This window comes from Lissotriton helveticus, chromosome 5_1 (assembly GCF_964261635.1).
Source record: "Lissotriton helveticus chromosome 5_1, aLisHel1.1, whole genome shotgun sequence".
In the NCBI taxonomy this organism is placed as follows: domain Eukaryota; kingdom Metazoa; phylum Chordata; class Amphibia; order Caudata; family Salamandridae; genus Lissotriton; species Lissotriton helveticus.
The window spans coordinates 1,657,574,670-1,657,597,751 of NC_136065.1; the positions used below are offsets into that span (position 1 = coordinate 1,657,574,670).

At 45.8% G+C, this 23,082-nt stretch overlaps 1 protein-coding gene across 1 annotated transcript in view; it reads right to left on the reverse strand.

The window, feature by feature from the left end:
• LOC144755692 (chymotrypsinogen B-like) overlaps positions 1-21,814 on the reverse strand; it is a 90,987-nt gene extending 69,173 nt beyond the window's left edge. Inside the window, exons 1-2 of the mRNA XM_078644870.1 lie at positions 21,705-21,814; positions 20,995-21,098 (exon numbers count right to left, since the gene is read on the reverse strand). Of these exons, the coding sequence (XP_078500996.1) occupies positions 20,995-21,098; positions 21,705-21,756 (156 nt within the window). The 5' untranslated portion in view covers positions 21,757-21,814. The remainder of the gene's footprint in view (positions 1-20,994; positions 21,099-21,704) is intronic.
• Between the last annotated feature and the right edge of the window lie 1,268 nt (positions 21,815-23,082).

Sequence of the window (23,082 nt, forward strand, 5' to 3'; positions counted from 1 at the left end):
TGTAAAGTGTGTCTCAGGCCTGCCATTGCAAGGCCTGTGTGCAGTCCAGCCCTGCCATGTTGACTTGGCCAAGTGCACCCACTTTCCAGTCCCTAAACCTTCCCTTTGCTTCATATTAGACACTCCTATGGTAGGCCCAAGAGCAGGGTGCATTGTAAGTATAAGGTAGGACATGCTCTGATGTGTGTAGCATGTTCTTATAGTGAATCACAGCCATTTTCGTTTTGGTTTTTACTATTGAAGGCTACCTGTTCTCATAGGCCAGAATGGGCAGTTGAATTATTACATTCTTATAATCCTAACTGACTCAGGGAACATGGTAGAAATTCGAATTTAGCATGCCTGAACTCAGAATCATAAAATACGTCTTTTAGTAAAGTTGGTTTTAATATTCTGTGTTTGAAAATACCACTTTTAGAAAGTAGGTATTTTCTTTCCTAACTGTCCAGGCCTGCCTCTGCTAGGTTGTGTATCCCTTGTCTGGGCTGGGGGATTCCAGGAGACAGGCTGGGGCAGTCCAGTGGTGAATAGAGAGATCTGCATCTAGATGGGAGGGAGGAGTTGCACCTGGGCCCTGAATAGGGCTGGGCCTTCCCTCTACAATGCTGGCTCCACCTCCTGTGGTTTATCTGATGTCTCTGCCCTGCACTGTGAAAGGAGAGGAGGAATCATGTCAACAGAGTGCTCCAGAGCTGTATCTTCCCTCCCCTGTGCTGGCTCCATCTCCTGTGGGGCGGCTGATGTCTCTGCCCTGCACACTGAAAGGAAGAAGAGAGTCATGTAATCAAAGTGCTCAGGAACTGGTTTGGACTAGGGAGAGGCCTCTCTGCCTTCAGAGAACAAAGGATTTTGGGGTATAAATATTGGGACACTGATCCCAAAAAATTAGATCACTTCTGGACAATAAACCTTTCTGCCAAGGAGAAAAACCAAGGAAGCTGCAGGAGTTGTACTGCCCCTCTGCCAGTGTGCTGTTTGCTGTGTTGGCCTGCAGTGGTTGCTTCATTGCCAAGGGAAAGGAGAAGAAACTTTGTAAGGACTTTCATCTACAGAATATTCTCCAAGGGCTTGAACTGTGCTTGCCTCCTGCTGAAGTCTCAGGGACAAAAGACTTCACCTCCAGCTCCCCACTGAATTTCCTTGCTGGGAATTCTGACTCCAGACACTTGCGTGCCGCTGGGATCTAGAAGCGCGACGCATCGAGAGGAAGCGTGTCACCGCCGCAGCTGAAATTGTCGCATCGCCGGAAAAGAGAGCCTTCACCGCATCTCCCTGGAAGCGTGTGTTCATTGAAGCTGCCTGCTGTCGCATCCCCGGAGAAACGTGAAGACATCGTGAGAGTTGCCATCGCATCACCGGAGAAGAGTGTCGCATGGCCTGCGCGGCTCCAAAAGTATAGAGTCGTCGCAAGGCTGCCAGGGCGTCATCGCATCGTCATCACATCGTCGCATCAAGGGCACCATCTTCTCGCCTCGCAACCGGATCAGCGCATCGCATCAAGGCGCCATCTTGCGCAGCGCAATGGGCCCGCAGGCCGAGAATCTACGCATCACCTCCGCACCTGTAAGGATCACGACGCATCCCCTACTCTGCGCAAGCATTGAGGCACAAAGCATCATCTCCCCAAATCACGGAACCGACGCATCTCCCCTTTTGCGAGCCTGTTGTTTACTTTGCCTTATGCATCCCAGTACTTTGCTGAGAACTTTGTCGCATTTATCAGCAACTTGAACTAATCAATGTGGACTTTTGTCGTTTGTGGTCTTGCGTTTAAGTCTATATAAGGAATACTTATTTTTATAAAACCTGTGTTTTGTCCATCTGTAGTGTTTTCACTGTATTACTGTGTATATTCACAAATGCTTAACACACACGGCCTCTGAGATAAGCCTGTCTGCTCGTGCCAAGCTACAAAGGGGTTGAGCAGGGATTATTAAGTAGTGTAATCCCCTTATCCTGATTTAGAAGTAAGGGTCCCTATTTGGACGAAGGTGAATACCATTGCCAACTAGAGACCCCCAGATCTAACACCCCTGATGTGAGTTATGCTTAGGAGGTTAGGGCCTAATGTGTTTAGACTCATGAGAGTATTGCATAATGTGTTTATGCTGGTAAGGTGGGTGCAGAATGTAATTTGCGCCTGATGTGATGCTTTGCATAATGTAGTTTATGTTGCAGGCTGTTTCTAAGTACAGTGGTTGTACGCTTATGATCTGTTTTACTTTTACTAAGTTCGCTTTGTTATGGTTCTGACAGTGGTCCATGTGGCCCTGTCATGTGTATATAATCCCTTGTAGATATGACCCAGTGCCAGGTGGCACCATGTGTATTATGTGTTTACTATTCTAATGTGTTTTGTGAATACAAAGGCTATTTTTGATATAACCTTGTGTTGAGTTCCTTTTGTAGTGTGCCTGGGATGTTGTTGTTGTGTGCGTGCGCAAATGCTTTACACATGGCCTCTGGAATAAACCTGACTGCTCTTGCCAAGCTACCAAGGGGGTGAGCAGGGGTAATCTTTGGTGTGTAACTCCCTTGCCATGAGTAGAGTGGTGGTCTCTGCCTGGCTTTGGTGCAAGCCTTAGCCAACCAGAGATCCCATTTCTAACATGCTCCATCTCTCAATTAGACAGGCATTGTTTTTCAATTCTCTCGGCGATAGACAGATCTTGTTGGCTTATGCGCAGCCTGACAATCGATTATTGCAATAACTGACCATAATACAGTGTTACATTAGTAGTCAGTTAACCTCAATACAGAGGACCCAAGTTCTAACCAATGAGGAGAGTGTGCCCTACCCTCCACCCCAAACCATGTGTGTATGTGTATAATATGTATGTGTTATTTCTGTTGAGATGTTCACCACTACCTTCGGATTAGGTGAGAAACGTATTATTATTCTAAAAATAGAAACCTCTTCAATAAGAAGACTGGCACACATGAGGTGCATTTACTGCCTGCACCCAGATCAAAAGCCTAAAGACTGAAAGATTTGCAGAACATTCTCAGCAAAGACTATGGGGCAGATTTACAATAACTGGTGCATCCCAGCATATTAGCAGGGATGCACCAGTTATTTTGTGAGACTCAAAAAAAACCTTGCGGACTCAAAAAATCCCTCGGGTCCGGCGTGCTCCGGCGCCCTCTACGCTCCGGTGCCCTCTACAGCGAGTTAAGTTGCAAATGATCATCCAGATGCATTGCTACAGGGGAGCTCTGACTGTGAGTGAGGAGACAGGCACGACTTGTGTATGCCTTATCTGACTGAGGCCGAGAAGATATCTGCTCAGTGCTTATTCCAAGCTTTAAACATCGGGAGTCCCCCGCCTGAATCTGGTCTATTGGCATGTATGCCTAGGCATATATGACTGTATAACTCCACAGCCCCGGGTGCTGTGATGCTTCAGCATGGCCAGATCTATTCTACACGAAAGGGAACCAATTCGAAGAAACCGTCCTGGGAGCAGCACGGCTCAGATGCCATGGTATGGTGCCCTCCCCTCGGTGGTCACCCATGCCTGGCACTAGACAGGACAGAGCCAGCTGCGCTGAGCCTCCCTGCCTGGTCACGAGTGTGCCAGGCAGCTGACCACAGCAATAATCCATCAGCGTCCTGCCGCAGCTCCGAGGGCGATGACGATAACACCAGGTCGTCTCAGGGGCGCTTCAGGAGCATCAACGCAGGGAAGCCCGGGGTCGTATCCCGAAGGTCCAGGATACGAGATCGACCGTCGGACCAATGTGCAAGGAGGCCAGTGCAGGGTCCGATCCAGGGTCGTGTCCCGAAGGTCTTGGGAACAGGATAAACCGCCGGACTAGTATGCGGGGGACCAGTGGAAGGTCCAACCACTGCTACGGCATCGAGGACCCAACAGTTTCCCTTCACTCCGGGAGCCGATCGAGATTCAGCCTCTGAGGCTTCAGGGGTGACAGGATCAACCAACGGACTACCGGACTAGTCTGTAGGGGGGCCAGTGTAAGGACCCACCGCTCTTGCGACAGCGAGGTCCCAGCGGTTTCCCTTGACTCCGTTGCAGCTTAAGAACTCACTGGGTCACTTTCATGGACTTCTCTACTTTTGTCCTGCCCGCTATTTTGCTGCTGTTCTCGGCCACTTTTCTCTGGATCCTAACCGGCCATCTTGTCCATTCCCTCCTCTTAACCCTTTTCCCTCTTTTCCCCCTTGACGATACTCTGATTAGCCTTTTCTCCATACCCTTGTATCCCTCCCACCATCCCTTGGTGCTGTGACTGCGTCCCCCTCCGACCCCACTTTATAGAACTCTGCTCTCCTGATTATTATTATTTTTTTGGGTCTTGACCTGAGAAATTCTACTATTTGTATTTATATGTATATACAGATAAATCTAACCACTAGTATATGTAGTAGACATGTACTCTCTACCATTCCTATTTGACTCTTAGAGTTTATCCATTTGTATCTCTTCCTTGAGTGACGTTACAACTTGTACATTTGCAATTTTTTCTGTTTGTATCTCTTCCTTGTGTGACTCTACAACTTGTACATTTGCAATTTTTTCTGCTTGTATCTTTTATGTAACTCATGTAATCCTAAGTTCTTATGTATCGCAACTGGTTCTTCTGTAAAACGCTCTGACACCTTCGGGTAATGTTCGCACTATATAAAATCACAATAAATAATTAAATAAATAAATAAAAATGGATGCGCCGCATTTACAATGCGGAACACCATGGTGCTAGGATAGACAGATACATGACGCATCTGTCGGCGTAAGGCTGATGCAGTGCTCGAGTTGTGTCGCAAGACCAACTCGATACCAAAAAACAATGGTCCAATGGACTGTTAATTCCAATATAACAATTAGTTCAACATTTTATATTTCACATGGTAGAGTAATCATGAAGCGAAAAACAGCCAAAAATACATAACCAGTGGTGATAAATTTATTCTCTACCACTAATCCTCATAATATTATTTTTTATATTTACAAGTAATACAGGGTCAAAGGGTTGCCCCAATCAGAGCGTGCACAAATAGAAAAGTTAAGTGGATTTAGTGATGAAGAAGAAAAGAAGGAAATTGGCAAAGATCGTGACATAAAAACAATTGTATATTTCAAAAACAAGGATCAATAATCATCCCCACATCAAGACCTGACCATATATTAATGTAGCAACAAATCATTCAAGATTTTTTAAGACAAGTTGTGACTAGTACATCCTGTGCACATAAAGCAGAAATAATAATGGTCCAGGTCAATAATCAGTAATAAGCGTCGACGTTTCGACTCGACTAGTGGCCACACGGTGGATTATGCCTGGGCCGGGCGAGTCTTCATCAGGACTAGATGGGCAACCGAATATTCTTGGGGTGACCCTGAAGAGACAGAGAATAATCTAAATAGGCTGTTGACTAGTAGATACTAGATTGATAATGACAAAGCAGGGATCATATGGCTTACCCTGACGTAGATAGATGTATCTATGTTCAATTTTTTTGGTTCCAATTAATGAAGATGACGTCCTCCTAAAAATATAATTGCATTCTAGTGAGGACCAATTTACGAACGATATTAAGCATTAAAGCGTTAGAAACTGGCAACTCAAAACTAGTTACCTTGGGGTATAAATATATATCCCTCTGGAGCCGCTTGAACGACATAACGAGGTTTAACGAGAATGGAATAATTCCTGAAACAGTTAGGTAAGTGCTTTTAACAGTTCTATTTGGCCTTACCTACAAAATATAAAAAACATTGAGGCTCTCTATACCGCCGACGACCCTGACTGTCCCTCCCTTTCGTTTTTGCAGTGAGAAAATATATCTTGCCGGTTTGTGGAAAATACACTGTGCCGTTTTGGGGAGAATATCCAATTACTAATAATACCTGTATACAATACGTCTGCCCTAAAATTACGGTAAGGTCTTGGCCAGAAGCAGCGCCTCGACAAGCCAACATTAACTTCCTCAATAGTTCCATTTCAACTAATGTAATACCTGGAATATGTCATTTTAGATTCCGGTAACCTTTGGAACAATGGAGGGGACAAATTGAGAACTTCATGGGAATTTTTCCAGAGGGATATATATTTATACCTCAAGGTAACTAGTTTTGAGTTGCCAGTTTCTAACGCTTTAATGCTTAATATCGTTCGTAAATTGGTCCTCACTAGAATGCAATTATATTTTTAGGAGGACGTCATCTTCATTAATTGGAACCAAAAAAATTGAACATAGATACATCTATCTACGTCAGGGTAAGCCATATGATCCCTGCTTTGTCATTATCAATCTAGTATCTACTAGTCAACAGCCTATTTAGATTATTCTCTGTCTCTTCAGGGTCACCCCAAGAATATTCGGTTGCCCATCTAGTCCTGATGAAGACTCGCCCGGCCCAGGCATAATCCACCGTGTGGCCACTAGTCGAGTCGAAACGTCGACGCTTATTACTGATTATTGACCTGGACCATTATTATTTCTGCTTTATGTGCACAGGATTTACTAGTCACAACTTGTCTTAAAAAATCTTGAATGATTTGTTGCTACATTAATATATGGTCAGGTCTTCATGTGGGGATGATTATTGATCCTTGTTTTTGAAATATACAATTGTTTTTATGTCACGATCTTTGCCAATTTCCTTCTTTTCTTCTTCATCACTAAATCCACTTAACTTTTCTATTTGTGCACGCTCTGATTGGGGCAACCCTTTGACCCTGTATTACTTGTAAATATAAAAAAATAATATTATGAGGATTAGTGGTAGAGAATAAATTTATCACCACTGGTTATGTATTTTTGGCTGTTTTTCACTTCATGATTACTCTACCATGTGAAATATAAAATGTTGAACTAATTGTTATATTGGAATTAACAGTCCATTGGACCATTGTTTTTTGGTATCGTCATATTCCCAGGTCCTGGACTTACTGGGCTACCCCATTTATATTAATGATCAAGACCAACTCCAGCACTGCTCAGGAGTGCCCTATACCTAATATGCCGCATCACTCCTTACGCCTGCTTCTAGCACGCATCAGGATTTGATGCAGCGGGGACGTAAATGTGATTCAGTGTAATCTTGTAGATTTCACTGCGTCACTTTTACAGGGATTCATTGCGACGGAACGCCCACCCTGCATATATTATACCTGATGTAGATATAATTTAGTGGAGGGCTTTACAATGTGATGCATCTAACTAGATGCGTCACGTTGTAAATAGGTCACATAGTGGCACATTGTTTACGCCGCCTCTGCGTAGTGACGCAACAGTGGCGTAAAAGTGTCTTTTGAGGTTGTAGAAAAAATATCTAAAGCCATGGATATTGTTGGCTGCTGAGCCCCAAATGTATATGCAACTACTAACAGGCTGCCACAATATTTTACTTATTCCAATGGAACACAGGGGGGGGAGAGGCAGGAACTGTTTTATTTTTCGTGAGTGTAATGATTTGCGATTGTTCACAGACCAATTATTATACATGCCAAGAAGTTATTTGTCATAAAGTAATGTTTGTGATAATGAGAATTAAATGCCAATAAAATAAGGATAAAAAAAAAAGCCATGGATGTTGAATAATATGAGGTGAGTCAGTCCAGAGCACTCCCCCCTGATGAGAAGAAAAAACGCATAAATGCCATTTGGACGCTAAGGCGTCTATTAGGATGGCGGTCAGAAAATCACTACGACCGCCATGGTAGCGGGAAAACACCGCCCATTAGGACCCCGGCATCACCGCCGGTCCAATTAGTATGTTCCGCAGTCAAAATCCGACCGCGCCGGTACGATCACGGCATTTAACATTGCGGCGGTTGCTGCTGCCAGCAGCACCGCTGAGATGTTCAAAAAAGCATCTCCAGGATATCCCTGCACTGCGTGGCAGGCACTGCACAGTGCCTGCCTCCTGGTACACTGACATGTAGGGGGTACCATGGGTACCTTCCCAGTGCACCCACAGCCCCTCAGACACATTGGGGGCCCGCAATGGGCCCACGGAGACATTCTCCGCATGCCTTTCCATGGTGGTTCCACCGCAGCGGAAAGGCTGGCTACCGCTGGCATCATAATCATGCCGGCGGAGCATGGCCCCGCACCGGCCCCATTTTAGCGGTCCAGCTCCGCCCGCCAGGCAAGCGCCTGGACTGCTACTGGCGGAAAAGTGGCAGGTGGAAAATCTCACCGCCGCGGTCGTCACCGCCATGCTAATGAGACCAGCGGTTTTCTGGGTTGCGATCGCGGGCGGATGACCACCGCTGGCCCGGCGGTTGCCATCACTGGCCCGGCGGCGGCCATCCTGCCGCCATCCTAATAGACCCCTTATACTTGATACAAGCATGAGGCTCTCCCTCTTCTACAGACAAGACTCTCTAATTTAATGATCAATAGTTTTCTCACCTGTACTGGAAATCTGAGGTGAAATGCCCTCTAGTGGTCTTTGATTGGTCTTTGGGTATTTTGCATTGAGGTTCACTAACTGCTACTATGTCAAATATAAATTTATTAGGACCAGAGTCCTTTAAACATAATGCAATAAATACCATTGAGTCATCAACTTATACTATTACACCTACCACCTTAAAAGAACCTGTTCAATTTTGCAATTCTTGAGTAGCCTGAGAGCAGAAATATTATGCAAGAATTGCATTGTGAATTAGAACTTACTTGCTTCCAATAGCGTATTCACACTATATGTGCTTAAAACCGGCTTTAAAAACTTCTGCTTTCCCTTTCGTGAAAATAAACTTTCTAGTAAAATAAGTGCCTTGGAACATTTCACGCTTATTCCACATTTATGTACCTACCTCCCAATTTCATTTACATGCCTTAGCCAGCTCAAGGCAAGCAAGAAAGGGATATAATTCATTTATACATTTTAAAATAGATATTCTCATTTTAGGATTTGGTAATGCAGAGATATAAGGTAAAAAAAAACATACCACTTCTCCAAGAATTCATTAATTGTACAATATTTGCAAGTAACTGTGGGCAGTTCTCTTGTTACGGGTTTCTTTTTGGCCACCTTTTGACTGACTCTAAGCAAAGGTTCTTCCTGCTCTTCACATCTGACCTGTGTGCTGATTTCAGTATGCTTTTGTAATTTTGTGGCATCTTATCAATTGCTTCAGTCCTGCTTCAGTCTTCTTGCTCTTCCCTCACAGCATGGAGTGGACAACTGATTTCTGTTGTGGTGTTTGCTTGTGTACAGTCCTATTTTGTCGATTCCATCTGACGTGGACCTAGCATGCACCTCCTTCAACACATGCTTATGTCAACACATGTTGTACTGCAAGATACTCACAAGTTTGAGATCGGCTTGATTCCTTCCTTGTTAGCAGGCTTTCACATTTATCTAGTTGTATATTGCTCTGTGCTCTTCTTTTGACGAACACTTTGAACGGTATTGCTGTGTTGACTAAAACGCTTTGATATCATTGGGCCTAGTACCTGCTACAGAAAAATCTTATAAATAAAAAAAAGTTGGCAACTGCCCCCCCCCCCCTTTTTTTAGGACTTCAGCTAATTTAGCCTTGTGTTTATAGTGGGCTTAAATTTTCCTTTCTGGGTACGTACCAAACCCTGCTGGCCACCCATTTCATCGGGGTACCAACACCATATAGCCAATTCTAGGAGTGGTTGGCCTCCCAACGAAGAAGTTATTTTCGAGATTCTTATGCTGTGTGTGTGTGTATATATATATATATATATATAGTCTGCCATCTAACAAGTAAATCCCTCAGAGAGGCAGCAGTATTGGACAAACTTCTCATGGAACCGGAGCGCATCGCTTAGGTGGCGGCAAACTGGGTGTGACCTGGGCCTAGTATGACTGTAGCGGGGGCCTACGTGACTCCCAGAGGTGTGAGGCGATGAGGATGGCATTGCCCAGGTTCAGCCATGAGGAACACTTCAGAGATGTTCTTCAGAAGCACCTGGACCATCGGAGATTTGGGGGGGTCTCTGTAATCTGAAGGTTATGTGACTATGAAGACCCTCCTGAGGAGTGCCGTCAAGCCTCACCTTCAACAAGATAGAATGTCTGTATAGGCGCTATGGCTTTCAGGCTAGAAAAACATGGCAACTGCCTGATAGAGGTGGAAGACAGAATCTATCGAAGGCAGTGCTCACACAATAGTGAAAAAAGTTAAAAATATACAAAGTACTATCTCTTATTAAGGCCAAAAATGGAGCCCCAAAAACCAGATCCCACGATAACCACTCCTCCATATCGAAATCGACAGGTACAGAGAAAATGGCAAAATTTGTGGGACATGCTTTTTCAGTGCTGACCGCTTTTCAAATCTGTGGTATTGTGTGCACTTTGTTTGCAGGCAGCACAGCAAACTTTCAGATTAGACATCGAATTCTGTTATTGGTGCGAGATTTGAAAGACCTCCAATAAGGAAGCAAGACTATCTCATCCTTCCTGGATTTTATGCTTGTAGTACAAGAGTCCCGCAGGGCCTCTACCTCCGTTAAACAGCTTGGGATACCCTTGCTGTACCCCGTGGGACTTCAGACAGCTCACAAAGACGAAACAAGGTTTTTCAAGGATCCACAACGAGCAGTGCTCTTGGTCAAATCCTGTAGAGAACAGCACAAACGAGACCACAGCAGGAACCTGCTCACTGCGTACATTATTGGAGGTCGAAAGACACCACACACCCCTTTACCTAACAGGATGACTTGCACATTGTGGATTCTAAGTTTTGCATTTTTCTCACCTGGAACTGATGACCCTACACAACAGGTGGCGGCCTTAACCCACTCATGGATATATCAATGCTCCAGGAAACCCACATGGGCTCTCCCTAACACCGGAGGACAAAAATATCCTGGGCAAATGGACAGGACTAAAAGTCCCCTCCTACTCTAGAGGAGTAGGAATATATTCAGGGCCACTGAATTATGTGATTTTGCGTCCTCAGTGATTTTTGCATAACTTTAGATTTGCCTCCATAATCCATCATCTGCAGCAAAATCGCTTCAGATTTTTCAAAAAAATGTGTTTCTGGCTCAAACGGTTCAAAAGTTTGTAAAAATGTGGCAACATGTGTTACAGCACAGTGGAAGGCCCTTACAAAGTTTGACTATTCACCTTTCTTTAACTTATTGCTTTATTTGTGTGTTGAACCTTGTGTGTTAAAGTGTTATCACTGAGGTACAACTCGCACTCAGACAGTGTTAAAAAGCATATAAATGACAAAATAATGAAAACCATCACGAAATGTGCTGTATAATTTGGCTTTTCTTGCCACATAATTTACTCCTCCTTGCTGCCCCATTCTACAACTATGATCCCCAAAATTACCCTTTCTATACTCTTCCCTCCTCTACCCATCTTCTCATGATCTCATACCTCTTTTACTATCCAGATCTCCCAAACTAGCCTTTCTAAGCCATTCCCTCTGATTCTTCCCCTCCACCTCCACTTTGCTCAACCCAAACCTCCTCTCACTGATATGAACTAAAAAAAAACTAAAAAACGTTCTAAACCCTTCACTCTTCTATCCCTCTACTATTCCTTTTCAATCCAAATAACAGACTAACATGTCCACCGCTCAAAATAATGTCCTATTTCCCTATACTATTTTTCCACTAATCCTGTTAGGGTTCCGGAGTAGCGTGCTACTCGCCGAAAAATGCTTCAACACCTCATCAGGGGTAGCAAGCGCCATATAAATGCAAACCCTTCCCTCTTCTATTGCTCCACTATCCTTTTCAATCCAAATACAGACTAACATGTCCACCGCTCAAATTAATTTCATATTTCCCTATACTAATTCACCACTAATCATTTTTGGGTTTTGGGTTCTGGAGTAGCGTGCTACTCGCCGAAAAGTGCTTCAACACCTCATCAGGGGTAGCAATAACTATATAAATGCAAACCCTTCTCTCTTCTATCCTTTTCAATCCAAATAAAAGACCAACATGTACACTGCTCAAATTAATTTCACATATCCCTGTAATAATTCATCACTTTTTGCTTTACGGAGTAGTGTGCTACTCACCGAAAACATCACTTCAATACCTTATCTGGGGTAGTACAAGCTTTATAAATGCAATTACAAAACAATATGGAGGAAAGTGAAGAATGCGGTAGCTGGGGATTGGAGGTGTGGCTTTTGGGATTTCCTTGCCCAGGATGGGAATACTAATACGTCTGCATTGAAATAAGCTCCCTCCTGGAAGAATCTGTCCTCAAGGTTCATGGTCCTTTCCTGCCCTAACTTAATATAAAGTTTTGAAAATAATCCATACTGAACAGCTACGTTTACATGGACGCAATGTGAGGAGAAATCTATGCAAAGCCCTTTGGTGCTTATTGGTGTTACTATTTACCACATACTGAGATCCGGATGGGGATGTGTGGCTGCCAAATGGCTATTTGTTCTCTGATGATGTTCAAAAGACAAATTAAAATTCGTTGGTTGTTCCTTTTGCTGTAATACTTGGATTTGATATGTAAATGCAAATAAAAAGAAGAATCAAGAACATTCTGCAAAACGGATTAGGACTCTTTTCCACAAAATATTGGCTGAGGTGCACCTCGATCTGTTTTATAAATAAAATTACAGATGTACTCAATGAGAACCAGATCTGTTTAGGCCATACCTGCACTGACATTTACATATAAAACCGCCAGGATATTTTAAAAGACAAGGTGGTTCTTAAACGTATTCCCTTAATTAAAATTTAGGGCTCCAAAGGGATAGTGTGTGTGTAGTGTTTGTGTGGGCATGTATAACCCAAGCTGTTAGGGCCGGATTGGGGATGTGTGCGTGTTTGTGTGAGAAAGACAGAGAGAGAGTGAGCAAGTAGGAGAGGGCGACAGAGAGAAAGAAACAAACAAAGAACCATAGAAACAAAGAAAGAAACAAAGACGTCAATGCTTCATATAAAAGTGACACCCTCACATCCAAGTGGTGTGTATTCCGAATATAATATTCAGAATTTCACGGGACACTAGCATTGAGTGTGACAAAATATTGAAAGATACGTATGTACAGATTTTCTATAACTTACTCCACATGTACCTTGATAATATAAAAAAAAGTAAATCACCACTTCTCTATATTGACCTAACTTTTGATATTTTGTCCGTTGATATTCTGGCTATGAAATGTGTGTGCCACATATTCCAGCATTCTTGGACTAGATATTCCAGAGTACAATCCCTCATGACGCCTAGGATAATTTGCCTTGTGCAATGCTCCAAATTTAAAACAACATAAAAATATATTCGTACAGCAGGACAGACAGCTAAGCAGACAGGTCTGAACAGGTCTGTTGAAAAAACTCGGAGCAAATGGAATAACATTAGCATTATGAACCGCTCAAACAGTGCATGTCTACTCGGAAAAAATATACATGATTCCTCGTTTTCTGTCTTAAATCATGTGACCAGTACTCTGCATTTGTCATTAAAGGAGGTTAGCATGCATATATTCAAGTTAAAAGAATTGGCAGTGTAAAAAGTCACAGGAGTGATAAAATGTGTAACAAGTATTAGTAAATACATTAGGTTCCACCTGCGTGATTAATAATAAGCTGTTTTGTTTTGTAAGTTGTAGCTTGCTGAGTAGTTGTACAATATAAGTTACAGAAATCCTGTTAAAGTATTATGACTTGTTTATGTACAAAGAATGTGATACATTGTGCGGTTACTAGTGGTAAAGTCTGGATAAGTAATAGGAACATTTTGAAAAATGAAATGAAAGAGGGAAATAATAGAATGAATTGATGTAATGGCAATATTATATGTTTAGAGGAGTTCTGACAACGTTTGAGCCCCGGGCCACCACACCTGCTGCACATTCAAATCATGCCTGTAAGATAACTGCATTTGTGTCTGCCTGTATAGGAGTAAAATATAGTAGTAAAATATAGCAATATTAGGTGTTTAGAGGAGTTCTGGCAAACTTTTGGGCCCAGTGCCACTGCACCTGCTGCACCATTCCAATCATGACCCTGTTGTGTGCAGGGTAACTGCACTTATGGTTGCCTGTTTAGGAATAAAATATAGCAACATTTGGTGTTTAGTGGGGTGCCTGGAGCTTCTGGTCCCGGTGCCACTGCACCCGCAGCACTATTGCAATCATGACCCTAGTGCTTGCTAGATAATGCCTAGGGTCCTTTTATTTGTTCTGTGTTATGTTTCAGTACCTGTTCAAGCGCCAGGACGCCCCTTCGCTGGGGCAGCTGTGCGCGATATAAAAATTAATAACATAACATAACATAACATAATTACATTAATGACTGCCTGCTTAGTTGTAGAATATAGTAATATTAGGTGGTTAGAGCAGTTCTGACAACTTTTGGACCTAGTGCCAGTGCACCTGCTGCACCATTCAAATAATGACCCTGTTATCTCCAAGATAACTGCACTTGCCTGTTTAGTAGTAATATATAGCAATATTTGGTGTTTAGTGGAGTTATGACAACTTTTGGACCCGTGCGACTGCACCTGCTGTATCATTTAAATCAGGCCCCTTTTAACTGCAAGGTAACTACAATTGTGACTGCCTGTAAAGGTAGTAGAATATAGCAATATTAGGTGTTCCGAGGAGTTCTTATAACTTTTGGTCACTGCACCTGCTGCACCATTCAAACCATGACTCTGTTGTCTACAAGCTAACTGTACTTGTGACTGCCTGTTTAGTTTCAAAATATAGTATTTGCAGGTCTTTAGAGGGATGCTTAGAGTTTTTGGTCCTGGTGTCATTGCACCTGCTGCTCCATTGATATCATGAGCTTGTTGTCTGCCATGTAAGTGCACTTGTGACTGCCTGCTTAGTTTTCAATTTTAGCAAAAATCTGGTTTTACGTGGGTCCCTAGAGCTTTTGGACCCGGTGTTACTGCACCCCCTGCACCATTCAAATCAGGTCCCTTTTAACTGCAAGGTAACTGGACTTGTGACTGCCTGTTCAGTTTTATATCTTGTGTGGTGCAGCGGCAGCAGACTCGGGAGCACAGGGCTCATAGTTCGATCCCCGGCTCCGGCCTCAGCTCAGCACCACGTGACTCTGGGTAATAGCTCACTTAATTTCTGCAACGGCCCCCAGCGCCTTCTGACCTGTAAGGGTGTGTAGTTTGCGGTTTACAAATACAGATTTTTGTACATTTTATTTTTTGCAATAATCTGGGTTTATAGTGGTTTCGAAAGCTTTGGCCCCAGTGCCACTGCACGTGCTGCCCCATTGAAATCAAGTCCATTTTAACTGCAAAGTAACTGCAACTGTGACTGTCTGTTTAGTAGTCCTGGTCAGAGTCACTGCTCTCCCCCCGAGCAGCTCCACCTTTGTGGAACTGCCCTTACCGCTGCTCGAGCTCCTTGCCAGGTAGGTGTTTGAGGCCCTCCTTTACCCAAAGGCTCATGCCTGCGCCTAATCCCTGGTGGTCTAGTGGAAGAGCTTGCTCATCTGCTAGTCCGCTCTGTGTGTCCTCTTTTTTTCTGTTTACCTTTCTTTCCATTCCTTTTTTCCTGTGCTTTTCCTTTCATTGCCTCTTGTTTCTTTCTCTTTTCCTCTGTCTCCTTTTCCCATGCACTCCATGCCGCTGCTGCCCCCAAGGCCCCTCCCCCCAGCATGTCGTTCCTGATCCCGCCTCCCAGCTGTAACACCCACCCGACCCCTACTGTGGGGTCTGCACCCATCAGTGACCCGACCCCGACGAGCGCCAGGGACTCTGTTCCCTTGACCCCTCACCAGTACGACCCAAGCTCTCTCCAAGCACTCAACGCCGGATGCAACAACAACTGCCATCATTCGATGCCAAGCAACACCCAAGGCCCAACCTGCTGCCATCACTGCCACCGCACCTTTACCCACCTCCAGACCCAGGTAGTAACCCCCAACCTGCCAGATGCCACCACACACAAGCCACTGAGTTGCATCCTCCTCAACATACGCTCCCTGCACAGACACGTCGTAGAAATCAAGGACCTCCTCAACACTCCCGACGTCTCTTTCCTCACAGAGACCTGGTCCAAAGCCAGCTCCATGCCTGGCAACACAACCGTCATCCCCAATGGATACAAAATCCTGAGCAAAGACCACCCCAACCGCCCAGGAGGAGGCCTTGCCATTGTCCACAAAAGCTCCCTCCGATTGACAACCAACCTCTCGGACGACACCAAGCCCCCCATGAAACACATCCACTTCCAGATCCAGCCAAACTCCAGAATGACGCTCCGCTGAACACTCGCCCACAGACCTCCTGGACCCTGCAACCCCTTTGCCAATGTCATCACCAACCTAATCCCACCCCATGCCGTCACCTCTATAGATTACTAACTGCTCAGAGACCTGAGCATCCACCTGGACAACCACAGCGATCCCAACACCACCGTCCTCCGTGAGTACTTCACCTACATAGGACTGAAGCAACTTGTCTCCACCCCCACCTACACAGCAGGACACACACTCGACCCCACCTTCACCGGAGGAAACAACATTCTCTTCAGCCACCCACTGCAGCCATTTCTCACTCACGAAACCCAACGCACAAAGCCCACGCTCCACCCCCAATGCACAAACTGGAAGAAAGTCTCCGAAGAACACCTCACTTCCGCTCTCACTTGCACTCTTCCCCCAACCATGACCGACGCCAACACAGCGACAAGCAACTTCGACCAATTGATCGCCACTGTGCCAACACTCTCGCTTCCCGCCAGAACACCACGACATGACACAACAAGAAAGCCAACTGGTTCACCACGGACCCCTGATAATCCAAGCGATCCTGCAGATGACTAGAGAAAACATGGGGAAACAGCAAAACACTGAAGTACACACCATGTACAAAGCAGCCATCACAGCACACCACCAACTCATCAAATCAACAAAGAAAAACTAAATACAAAACCAAATCCTCTCCAACGCCCACAACTCTAAGGAACTCCTCACCATCATACAGAAATTCGCCATACCCAACAGTGCAGCAACCGATGTCCCTCCCTCCCAAGACCTCTGAAACAAACTCATCTCCTTCTTTCACCTCAAGATCAAGACACTCTACGACAACTTTGATGACCAAGACTACGGCACCGTCTCAATTCCCACCCCAAGCAATGCCATGCAACACCTTTCTCACCTGCACCCCTCTCACCAGAGAAAACACCTTAAAGACAATGAAGAGCATCCACTCCGTAGCACCTACTGACCCCTGCCCGCCACGCAACTTCCACAGGGCCGCCACTACCATCGCACCCGAGCTACGCCAAATTCAACCCCCTCCTAAAAAAACATCTGCAGACCCGACAGATCTCAAAAACTTCAGTTCCATCTCACTGCTCCCTTTTGCCACCAAAGTCATTAAAAAAGGATGTCAACACCCAGCTAGCTCACTTCATAGAAACCAACAGCATCCTCAGCACCTCCCAATACGGATTCTGCAGCAACCACAGCACTGAGACCGTACTCCTCGCCACCACCGACGACATCTGCACCCTCCTTGACCAAGGCCACACAGCAGCCTTCATCTTCCTGGACCTATTGCCAGCTTTTAACACTGTCTCCCACCGCAAACTAGCCACCACACTCCACGACGCTGGCATCTGAGGAAAAGCCTTAGACTGGATGCGATTTATCCTTTCAGGCAGAACACAGAGAATAAGACTCCCGCCCTTCCTCTCAGAACTGACAGAGATCAGATGCGGACTACCCCAAGGATCCTCCCTCAGCCCCAGCCTCTTCATCGTCTACATGGCCCCACTCGCAACTATCGTCAAAAACCGCTGGCTCAACATCGTCTCCTATGCCGATGACACGCAGCTCATCCTCTCCCTCACCAAGGAACCTGACATCACCAAGCGCAACTTCCAAGAAGGGATTAAAGCTGTTGCGACCTGGATGAGAAACAGCTGCCTGAAGCTCAACTCGGAGAAAACAGAAGTCCTCATCCTCAGCTCCAGCCCCTCTGCCTGGGATAACACCTGGTGGCCCTCCACCCTCAAACACCCATCTACCCCAACGGACCATGCACGCAACTTTGGCATCATACTCGACTTCTCACTCATCATGAATCACTAGATAAACGGCGTATCCTTTGCATGCTTCACAACCCTCTGCATACTTTGCAAGATGTTCAAGTGGACCCCCCAGCCTCCAGAAAAAACATCACCCACGCACTCATTACCAGAAGACTGGATCACGGTAATGCTCTCTATGCTGGAACCAACAAAGCACTCCTCCGCAAACTCCAGACTGTACAGAACACCGCAGCCAGATTTATCTTCGACATCCCGCAACCTCCACTGGCTCCCCGTTGAAAGAAGACACACGCCTACAAAACCCTCTACAACACCGGACCCCAATTTCTCAATAACTAACTCTCTTTCCACGCCCCTAAGAGAAACCTCTGCTCAGTGGACCTCACCCTAGCCACCGTCCCTCATTTCTGCAGGACCACGGCAGGTGGAAGATCCTTCTCCTGGCAGCCAAGACCTGGAACGAACCCTCGTATCACCTCCACAGAAGCCCGACACTGCACCAATTCGGAAAGGATCTAAAGACCTGGCTCTTTGAATGACCCCTATGGAGCTGCTTACACCTGCTGCACCATTCAAATCATGACCCTGTTGTTTTCAAGAGAACTGCACTTGTGGCTACCTGTTTAGTAGTAAAACGTAGCTTTGTTCTTGTATATGAACTTTATTTTTAACATGCAATGGTTATTGCAACATTTATATTTTGAACATAATTACCAAATAAATTAAGTTGAAAATATCAAAATGATAATGCCTAGAAAGTGCAAAGAAAGGTACTGAGGCAGGAATAGAAAATGCCACAAACGTTCTAAGGCTAAAAGCATCGGCTTTACACAACTAAGTAATAAAAAAGAAGCATCCCAGCATACTTTTGGAAGCTGTCTGCCTTTTTCATGGGAAGAGATCTTATTTTGACAGTGAATGGGGCTAAACATTGTGAACAGCTTTGGAAGTATCATAAATCCATGCAGCCAGGGAAAGTTAAAAAAAGTTCCACACAAAAGCGAATGAACACAGTAATTCAGCCATGGCAACTGATAACAGACACGTTTTATGATATATTAAATACAAGGGATTTCACAAGCACAGTGCAAGCACTGTGCAGGCAAAACCTTAAGATGTACCCTATTTAAAACCTTGCAATAAAGGGATCACTGAAAATTATGGATTAAACACATGTGGGCAGATCTACCAGTAAGTGCCGCAGCGTGGCAGCGCAAACACTTTGGCTGCGCCACACTGCGGCACTTTCAAAGCACAGGAATGCAACATATTTACAAGAATATTTCGCATTCCTATGCTCTCCTCTGCGCTGGCACACAAACAGCTGCCAAGGATGCCTGCGCCATGGGGAGATTGTTTTTGTGCAGGAAGGTGCCCCTTCCTGCACAAAAACAATCACTAAAGGCTTTTTTCTCTTTCAGTGCGTGCTGTAGAATGTAGCATACATTGAAAGAGGAAAAAACTAGGAGAAATTAAAGAATTTCTCCTCGTTGCGCATTCTGAGGCATCTCCAGAATTACGTTTTCTCGTAAAGCTGGAGATGTGTCTTGTTCCATGGGTGTTGCGTGGGCACACCCACAGCAACACCCATGGAACGCCCCTTCAACGCAAACTGCTGCGTGTGAAGGGGCTGTATTTACAAGGAGAGGAAAAGTCATGCAGAGTGGCTTTTCCTGTCCTTGTAAATATGAAGGAGCCACCTGCGCCACCAGTACGTCACGAAAAGTGACATACTGGTGGCGCCAGGGGCTTGTAAATCTGCCCCATGTAATTTAAAGCCTTTCTTCTTGTTTTCTACCTTCTCGCCATTAAAGAAGGGAACAGCCATATGCAAAATGAGGTCAGTCTAGGTTCCCCCAAAGGCACAGTCCATCCCGAACTGCTAGGACATGTGTCTCGTGCACGGTCTGGTAGGCTTGGATGTCACCACCCAGGAGCACGCCTCGCCCAACTCACTGAAACAGCTGAACTGGCAATTTTGTGTAATTTTGCATTTTAGAAAAGCACCAGAATTTGTTTTTTACGACATGTACTTCACACTGAGGAAACTGAATAGGTAATCGTTTGTCATGCACAGTCTCCAAAAAGTACATTAGAGACCCAGGCCTCCAGCGCGCCCTTTGCTTTATTACCTGTTCGTCGCTACTAACCAAACACTAGGAGGACATTACTAAGGCCTCTCCCGTTGGGTTGGTGCAGACATTTCAGGCTAACTCTGCAATAGTTATTTTGGCCTCTGGGGTTCACCAGGTAAAATATGCAATGAGAAAGTAATCCTGTAGTTCCTTACTAATCGGAAGGCATGAGGACATGGTTGAAATATATGCCTTGCTCAGGTGCTTCGCTGATAGGAGGTGCTGCTTTTTGGATGACTGGGGTAGCAGCAGCGACAGCTTTAGGGCGCCTAGAGGCAGAGGAGAGCATCCTGAGGTGTATACCATCATTAAATGTACAGGACGACACTGGAAGGAGGGGGCCAGAGGAATCCACGTAGCCTTCACTAGCAGGGAGCCTCCTCTGAATAGAACTAAGCGGGCCCCTGAGCCCCCAGCTATAGAGGGTGACAACCTCAGTGGAAAACAAAATGTAATAAATTGGAGGAAAATATTCAGGCACATCGATGTTATTGTTTCCTGTGTCAGTAGTCAGCAGCTCGGTAAGTCCAACCTTGTTCACTAGTGCCATATGCGAGCAAAGAAGCATTTTTGAAGGTGAAAACCTACACCCTCTTTCTATCCCTGGAAGGTGTTCAAAGTTGGTCCCCATCCCCTAGTTATTTAGTATAGAACAGACATGAAAAGCACCCGCCCACGCGCCAAAGTGTTAATTTCTCTCTTATAAGCCTGCAGTAGGACAGCCTTGCTAAAGCACGGTCAGCAGAATGTACAATATTGGCGGCTATGGCCTCTTTTAAGTGCACTTATGGGGTAATGGGGGTTCTGCTAGAAGCCTCCGGCATAGGGCGCTGTCTTGCTGGTACATTACCTCCACGCGGGCTTGCACACTTGTCCTTACCTGCAGGGAGACTTGCCAGGGCCAGGATCCAGGGACGGCTTCCTCGCCCTTTATAACCCGAGCAAAGCCGCTCAGCACCGGGTGGATCTGCGGGACCCCACAACCTAGAAACGAAAGGCACAGTTTGTCGTTTCAGTCGCGTGTAAAGAAAACAAGAGTTACCCTGAGTCCAGAGAGGCATCACAATGTGGAACATTACTAGGTGCCTCCTCACAAATCGCGTTAGATGTGCATAATACTACAAAAGTACTTTGAGCAACATGATGGAACTGGTCAGCGACCGTCAAAAGCGTAAGATACACCCCTGACACCTTCGACTAACAGAGGAAGGCGTGGGTGCCCCTGCGCCCTCTGCTGCTGGGTTAGATGGGCAACAAGACACACTTCTGCCCTTGAACTCTTGTTCGTGCACAAACTCTGTTTAACTCGGGGTGGTACAGGGCCATCGATGAAGACCCCGGGTTAACTCTGTTTTTGAACAATTATATAAAAGAGATCTCTCAAAAACTGATCTAGGGTTGGGAACAGAGGGCATTGTCGTTCTGAAGACAAATCTTACCCCGCTTGGAAGGTAGCCCTTTAGGCTCTGGCACAGAAGTACAGCTGCTGTGTCTCAGAGAGTGGATAACAAGAAGCAGAGATGACTTATGGCCTGGTGGTGAGGGCTCCCTAGCAGTCAGAAATGATGAAGCCTCACTGCTGCTACTTACCAAGGGCGGTGCCGGCCAGGGCCAGGGAGCACAGCAGAGCCAGGAGAGTCATGGTGCAGTGAGAGCTTCACTCGGGATCTGCAGGTGCGCTTGTGGCGCGTGGCCTCTATATAAGGCCAGAAGGGGTCGTGGAGGCACGGTCGTCATTAGCGGTGCAACGTTGACTTCTGATTAGAAACAAGGTTCTCTCTCGCGGAAAGTCAAACATGGTGTGTAGGAGCAGCAGGTGTTTTTGTTGGTTTGACAAAGGACGCTGCATTAACAGCACTGATCAGCGTACTTCCCCGGGAGCCTTTGATAGCCAACCTGTAAGAGCGCACCGAAGGTCTCACAGGCACCGAAGGTCTCACAGGCACCGAAGGTCTCACAGGCTCCAAAGGTCTCACAGGCACCAAAGGTTTCAAATGCACCGAAGGTCTCACAAGCACCGAAGGCCTCACAGTCACCAAAAGTCTCACAGGCAACAAAGGTCTCACAGGCACCAAAGGTCTCACAGGCACCGAAGGTCTCACAGGCACCAAAGGTCTCACAGGCACCAAAGGCCTCACAGTCACCAAAAGTCTCACAGGCAACAAAGGTCTCACTGGCACCGAAGGTCTCACAGGCACCAAAGGTCTCACAGGCACCAAAGGCCTCACAGTCACCAAAGGTCTCACAGACAGCAAAGGTCTCACAGGCACCAAAGGTCTCACAGACAGCAAAGGTCTCACAGGCACCAAAGGTCTCACAGGCACCGAAGGTCTCACAGGCACCGAAGGTCTCACAGGCTCCAAAGGTCTCACAGGCACCAAAGGTTTCAAATGCACCGAAGGTCTCACAAGCACCGAAGGCCTCAGAGTCACCAAAAGTCTCACAGGCAACAAAGGTCTCACAGGCACCAAAGGTCTCACAGGCACCGAAGGTCTCACAGGCACCAAAGGTCTCACAGGCACCAAAGGCCTCACAGTCACCAAAAGTCTCACAGGCAACAAAGGTCTCACTGGCACCGAAGGTCTCACAGGCACCAAAGGTCTCACAGGCACCAAAGGCCTCACAGTCACCAAAGGTCTCACAGACAGCAAAGGTCTCACAGGCACCAAAGGTCTCACAGACAGCAAAGGTCTCACAGGCACCAAAGGTCTCACAGGCACCGAAGGTCTCACAGGCACTAAAGGTCTCACAGGCATCAAAGGTCTCACAGGGGAGCAACGGAAGCACGTTTTGGCCCATAGAAATTGTCCTGAGTGAGTGAGCGAGTGAATTATTTTTAAAGCGCTCTTATGCCGAGGCGTCTTGGCGCTGTGGGACAAAAAGAGGTATCAGGCTGTTACGGCATCATGAAGAGCCAAGTCTTCAATGCCCTTCTGAAACTGGCTCTGTTGTTTTCCGATCGCAGTGT